This window comes from Sinocyclocheilus rhinocerous, unplaced genomic scaffold (assembly GCF_001515625.1).
Source record: "Sinocyclocheilus rhinocerous isolate Xijiao unplaced genomic scaffold, SAMN03320098_v1.1 scaffold239, whole genome shotgun sequence".
Classification (NCBI taxonomy): Eukaryota; Metazoa; Chordata; class Actinopteri; order Cypriniformes; family Cyprinidae; genus Sinocyclocheilus; species Sinocyclocheilus rhinocerous.
This window is the reverse complement of record NW_015653198.1, coordinates 534609-541325: the sequence shown is the minus strand read 5'-3', so window position 1 is coordinate 541325 and position 6717 is coordinate 534609. Positions and strand designations below refer to the sequence as shown.

Here is a 6717-nt window from a genome sequence, read left to right as displayed (position 1 = left end):
CAGATGAGGCGTGCGTGCGTGCGTCTATCATGGGGAAAAAATCCGCAAATTATAGTGAGATTACCTGTCATCACGTGCTCAAACACAACCTCTTAATTAACACCATTTCCTGTTTGGAGAGCCATGAAAGATACACACAAACCGAAAAGGCCAGCTAAAGAAAAACGGAGCGTTTATGGAACTGAATGAACGCTTTGTTCTATAGATAGTATAACGTTCTATACTATAGAATAAAAAAACTATAGTGTTGTTCTATAGTATAAAAAAACCTATATACAGGTTTTGTCAGATTGTATCTGAACTTTTCAGCTATTTGTCCTAAAAGTGAAGTTAGGTCGAAGGACAAACACTTAAATCGATGGCTGGCAGAGAGACAAAACAATAAATGTTAATCTTTGCAGAAGAACAAACACAAACAGAACGGACTACTTTTGATCATTTCAAACAGGCGATTCCAATCACATTAACTGCTAACAGAAAACGGTGTATAACTTTGGCCCTGATCACTGACAATGTGAGACAAACAACATAGAAAGGGTATCATAATGAGTGAGATGGCATTAAGAAGATAATTTGACTAAATTAAGCCTACATGAAATTCAACCCAGCTGACATATCTTCCTTCGGTAAACGTAAACCCACCATCAGTGATGGTATGTACTGTATGTGTCCCTCATTTACCACTAGAGGTCGCGGTGTACATCATTTACAAGCGGCACAACATTTACAGTAGGCCTACAGCTGTCTAAAATGTGCTTTATTTGTCAAGCTGATCCAACTTAAACGAATAAAATTTTTGATTTAGGGGGTTTATGATAGAGGTTGCAATTTAAACGATGTCAAGATTTGTTTTAGTGTAAATTCCAGAAACAAGAAAAGTGTCTAAAAAGAACTGGCCTCAACTTGCTTCCACAAGAAGCTGATGTAAACAGATTCCCAGTGACGTCCCACTGGAATGACAAGTTGAATAGAAGGTTTGCCAGGAACGCTTTACAATCTTAAGTGTGTGTGTTGTGGAAAAAAATCAGTTTTTTGCTTCGACATTGTGGTGTATGAAGTATAGACTGATGTGAAGTTTAACATAAGGCAGCAACATAAAATGTAAAAATTAAAAAAGAAGGGGTGTGAATACTTTTGCAAGGCGAAAAAAAGGTGGGCACACATTTATCCCACAAATCACTGTTCAGGAAAGAATTGCACAAATACTGTAAATGCTGTGGATAAAGTACAGGATAGCCTTCTGTTTGTTTTCTCTAAATGTTTAAGCTGTGTGGGTAAACTTACAGACAGCTTTTTACAGAAAGAACAGTAAATGTTGTTCCACTCAATACTGATGGCTTCAGACAGTTCATGTAAACCCTAATGTTCAAAATAATTATTTGATTTGAGCAGGGCAAACTCAAATTAGTTCAATTAAATGAATGTTTATGAGTATTTAGAACTTTCTGTTGAGTTCATGAAACTGACACATTTTCAGAATTTTTTCATTGTTTTGATATTAACTTTTTTCTTTTCATTTAGACCAACATAAATTTAACCAAAACTGGGCTGGGATTTATGTTTCCCAGCATGCTTTGCCATGACACTCAAAAGGTAGAAGTAAATGCTAAAATTGAGTTGTATAATGTTTTTTTTTCTCCTTTTTCTCAAAGTTAATGTTCAGTGGGACATTTAATAGGGTTTAATGCTTTGCTATGCTAATTCAGAATAGTTACTGTTACCATCACGGTGATGAATGGAGAACAGATATATGGTCAATATTGATTTTACATATTCAGCAATCAAAGCTTTTTATTACCAATTATCACTTTAGTGTTAATTGATTTAGCCAGTAATGAAAATGAATGATAATTTTAAGTGAAATGTATGAGAAATGTTTCAGGTTAAGAGCAGTCACATTTAATGTGAGACCAAATATTCTTTATTGGGGGGTTAAAACTGGACTCTGACCAGACCAAACATGAGCCTGATGAACTTGTTCTCAAGCCACGTTTTTGCAATGTGGGCAGAGAGAGAGAGAGAGAGAAAACGTCTGTTTTCTCCTCTTTTGATAACTTTTCAATTGTGACAAGCAAGCCATTCTGCAATCTTACACTCCAAAGCATCAATTGACTTCACAGTGAAGCAGCTTGAAAGGCTCCTCACATCACAACACTTCTCCCTCCTCGCACACATCTTCCTCCATGCTTCACTGTGGTAGAGATGCATTCATTATTGTATTTCTCATCAGATATTCAAAGACACCGCTCTGGAGCAACACCATGCAATTCATGTTTTATCATGATTCATCACTGTAAGATTGATGCCATTTGTCTGGACCACAGCCTGAAAAGACAAAAGAACTCTTAACGAGAATCAACACCTGAACTCTAGCGGTCTCACAAGACCTTCATTAAAGACAACACACCCAACTGAGAGAGACAAAAGGTTCACACCTTATGTATGATGCTCCAGATCCACTCCCTTTACTCACTCTCCCCTCATTTCCATCTGAACACAAGACACTACAGAGATCACCAAAACCACTTTTCCTAAGCAGAGTTTATGTAAACAATGCAGCTGTTCATGTTTGATGTTGTTTGAAAGGTCTCTGTGCGTCTGATAAAAAGGTCTCATTCTCTTAACAATAGAACAGACAGCCATGAATATTGAAAACAGACTACTCCCAGGTCTTTCACACAAATGACCTCCTGTAGCCTATGTAAATGAAATACAGCCTCCCACAGAAATCAAAGTTATTCACTTGCAACCCCCAAAAGTGATGTGCTAAAACCCCTGCAACAATAGCCTACCATTTGGTAACTTTTTAAAAAATATATATATTTAAGGGAGAGTGACAAAGAGATCAAGCAATCTGTAGACAGATCTCCCACACAATTGCTGTGTGTAGTTTTCGCGATAACATTTCTAAATTCTCTCATTTCGATATTATTGAATGTTTTATATGATTCAATGTTTGTAATGCTTGAATTAGTATCTTGATTATACTGGTTAATAAATTATGTTTGAATTTATTCGGATTACTCTGAAATTATTTTCTCAAGTAGATTAAGTGATGGCTATGTTTCTGCAAATCTGCATCCAGGGTTAAGTGCATACTAGATCTCAGGTTAGATGAAGCATAGGGCACATCAGGTGAGAATTTAGATTTCTGACTAGCTGCTTGACTTTAGCATACTAAGCCTAGTACTGGTCATAACCGCTGGTTATTGTCTCAGCTTTATTCAAGTTGTACGTAATTATATTATCGGGGGCTAGGTAGGCTACTAGCATAACTGCTGATTATTCTTTGAGCTTTATTCAAGTTGTACATAGTTATTTTAACTATCGGGGGCTAGATAAAAATACAATTCAAATATTAACATATTTCGTAGTACTAGCATAACTGCTGAATATTGTCTATTGTTTAAAGAGTACATTTGCTTAATTCTTGCTAATTTCCTTACCAGTAATTTGGTTAAGACCATTAACAGATTTGTGTGTGTGTGCAATATTAAGTAAATATTGTTGGTATGTTAATGTCACAAGCTATGACGAGGTGATGCTCAGTATCATTTTTTTTTTATTTTTTAACATTCAGTGTGATGGATAGGACTATAATATTTGAAGAAACCAGCACGTCTGATTTCGCTCCCTTGGTGATGTTGCAAAGGGATCTCATTATAATATTACCGCCCCTTAATCTGTAAGTTCCCACGGCGCCGTTATTGTGTTTTCGCAAGCGACAACGGTGTACTAGTTCTAATGCCATGGCGAACATTTGAGCAGAACATGCTAACTGTTTTGTCTTTGGCTGCACAGACCAAGCCCGCAAAACGGCGTGTTTCTGCTTCCACTCAAAATAGGCATTTTCAAAATGATATAATAAATGATCTGTGGAGTATTTTGAGCGGAAACTTCACAGACACATTCTGGGGACACCAGAGACTTATATTACATATTGTAAAAAGGGGCATAATATGTCTCTAAATTAAGATGTGAATATTTTCTAGAGATAAAAATTCCAAGAAACTAATTTTGAACATTCTGTATTTGATTATTCTTTCTTACCAAGTTCTTAAAAAGTCCAGCCACAATCAATCACAATGCATATACAATTACAAATGATTAAGCATATAAATCGTCAGTTTGTTGTTTTACACACATGCACACAGACATTATTTCATACACGACATACATAGTAGCTAAGTCCCTTTTTTCTATAGTCTTTGATAGTAGTGAGATGCATAAGAAATCTTTAGACGCGAAAATACAATACTTTGATAAGAAGTGTGCGCTGCAAACGTGAGCGTTTTTGACGATCGTTTCTGTCCAGTCCGCTCGTTTTTTCTCGTTTAACCACAACTGTCGTCGTTTTTTTTGTCTGGCAGTGGCAGCAGGTATGTCGGCACAAACAGGGTCTATAAATGAACATAGGCAATATATATATATATATATATATGAAGACTTAAGATGCAAAAAATTCTGTCGTGTGTGTGTGTAGCCCTAATGTGGGGAAACAAGACAACAAAAGTAACAAAATGAGAAAGACAAAGAATGCATTTCATTATAAAACTTTATTGAAGGTTTGTTTGTCCTGGATCAGGATGGAATGATATGAAAAAGATGTTTGAGTCCATCTCCGTGGAAAAAAGGAGAGGAAAATAAAACCAGACAATTTAAGAGAAAGAACAATTCAGTGCTCTGCGTCGCACATGTTCACTTTAAAACCATTGAGAACTCCAGCGATGCTTCACTCACTGAAACCGTCTTGAGATGAGTTCGTTCAACTCCACACCACTGCATTTCAAACACCATCTGTTCACGTCAACAAAATAAGTGTGCTTTCCGTTACACCAGTCCTTTTAAAACAACAAGCAATGGGGAAAGCACTGCTCCGATTCCCACGAACCGCAGCGCTCTGAATCGCATCAGCTGATTTGGGACGAGTTTCTCGACAGCAGCTTTGGCCTCTTGATCATTGGCAAATGTGTAAAATCTAGCTGAAATAAACATAAAAGAAGCTGAGGAACGAAGCCCAGCAGCTCTCAGAGCACGCCGTCGCTGAGATCTCAAGGCCGGCCCCTGGCGAAAGGCGAGACATGACCACCGAAGCAGTGATCGGCATCCTTGAGGAGGATGGGCCGTGGTTTGGCTGAGCGGCAGGGGTGATGCGCTGCTATAATTTCAAGGTTCCCGGTGGAAGGCTTCCATTGCACAGTCTGTAGAAGCGCAGGTCGTTCACGATGCGATATACTCCCTGAGAAAACGATGGCAGGTCCTGCAAGGGGCGGAAGACACAGAAACAAGACATGACTCGCGTGTTAAAACACGGTTCACGCTGCGCAACTGAACCCATGACACCATCCAAACTGAGTGAATGGGACAAGTCTGTGTACAGGTGAATCTGACAACACCTGGCGACAAAACGCCCTGCTCATATTTAAATCCACATTCCAAAAAAATAAAATTGCTCAAAGAAAATGAAGCCTATTTTAGGACTATTCAGAAGTTCCGGCTCAGGTAAAAGAAAATAATAATAAAAATAAATAAAACAATTGTGTACCATGTAAAGTGTCTGGGGGGTGTATATGTACACATACTGTATATTATACACAAAATTATATAATAATTATTGTTTTGCATATTTCACACACACACACACATATATATATATATATATATATATGTGTCTTTAATTTAGGCTGATTTTGAACAAATAAAAACTGTTAAAACAAAGTTTCCTAAAATAGCCTTTCTCGGTGCAAATTACAATCACATTTTTTTCCCTTTTAATTTCTTAGCCCAAACTGTGCAATTAACAACATTTACAATTCATTAGATTAATTAATCAGCACATCGTGTAATTTATTATTAAACAAAAATAATTTAGATAGCTTGACAGCCCTAAAATAAATAAATACACACACACACACACAATTACTAACATATTCAGTATATATATAGTATGTGTATTTAATTTATGCTGATTTTAATTAAATACAAATTTTCTTGGTGCAAATTATCACTTATTTTTTCCCTTTTAATTTTTGCATTAAAATATATATCTGAGGTATCAGGGCAATGTCAAAAAAGCCAGAATATGTTCCAGCGCTTCACATTTGTAAAAACAACACAATTTGCTCATGTAATTAGCGCTTCAGGTATTAATGACATCAGTCAGGTTGACTCACCCTCTCTGGCGTGAAGTTTCGGGCAAGCGTTGTGCGTTGATGGTGGTCGAGGCCTTGGCAGCCATTGAGGAACTCTGGCAAGAAGGAAGAGTAGAATGCTGGGAAATCCACAGCCGCCATGTTGTAGAGCGCCAGCGTGATGTCGTCCTGGAGGAGGTCGTGGCTCTTGTGCAGGAGGACTTGCAGGAGAACATTTATGAAGTGGAACAGCATGGTGTTCCGGAACAGCTTCTGAAATGAACACGTAACCACACATCAAAACATAAAACAAAATCCATTTGAATTAAATAAATACATTACACCTATTATAAAACAAAGAGTTTCCTTTTTCATTTATATTAAATATAATTTTTATTTATAATTTATATTAAATATAAATAAAAAATTAACCTCACATTAAACTTATACTTAATATAAATTAAAAACGTATTTAATGTTTATTTTTTAATTTATCTTCAATATATATTAAATATACGTTCAATTTTATTTGTATTAAATGAGTTAAATGTTTTATATAAAATGGAAATTAAAAGTTTTTAATTTA

General features: G+C 36.4%; 1 protein-coding gene across 1 annotated transcript in view; it reads right to left on the bottom strand.

Moving 5' to 3' along the window:
• Positions 1–4741: 4741 nt before the first annotated feature.
• Positions 4742–6717, bottom strand: part of LOC107715628 (exportin-6) — a 27406-nt gene continuing 25430 nt past the window's right edge. Inside the window, exons 23-24 of the mRNA XM_016521785.1 lie at positions 6174–6404; positions 4742–5260 (exon numbers count right to left, since the gene is read on the bottom strand). Coding sequence (XP_016377271.1) covers positions 5159–5260; positions 6174–6404 — 333 coding nt within the window. The 3' untranslated portion in view covers positions 4742–5158. The remainder of the gene's footprint in view (positions 5261–6173; positions 6405–6717) is intronic.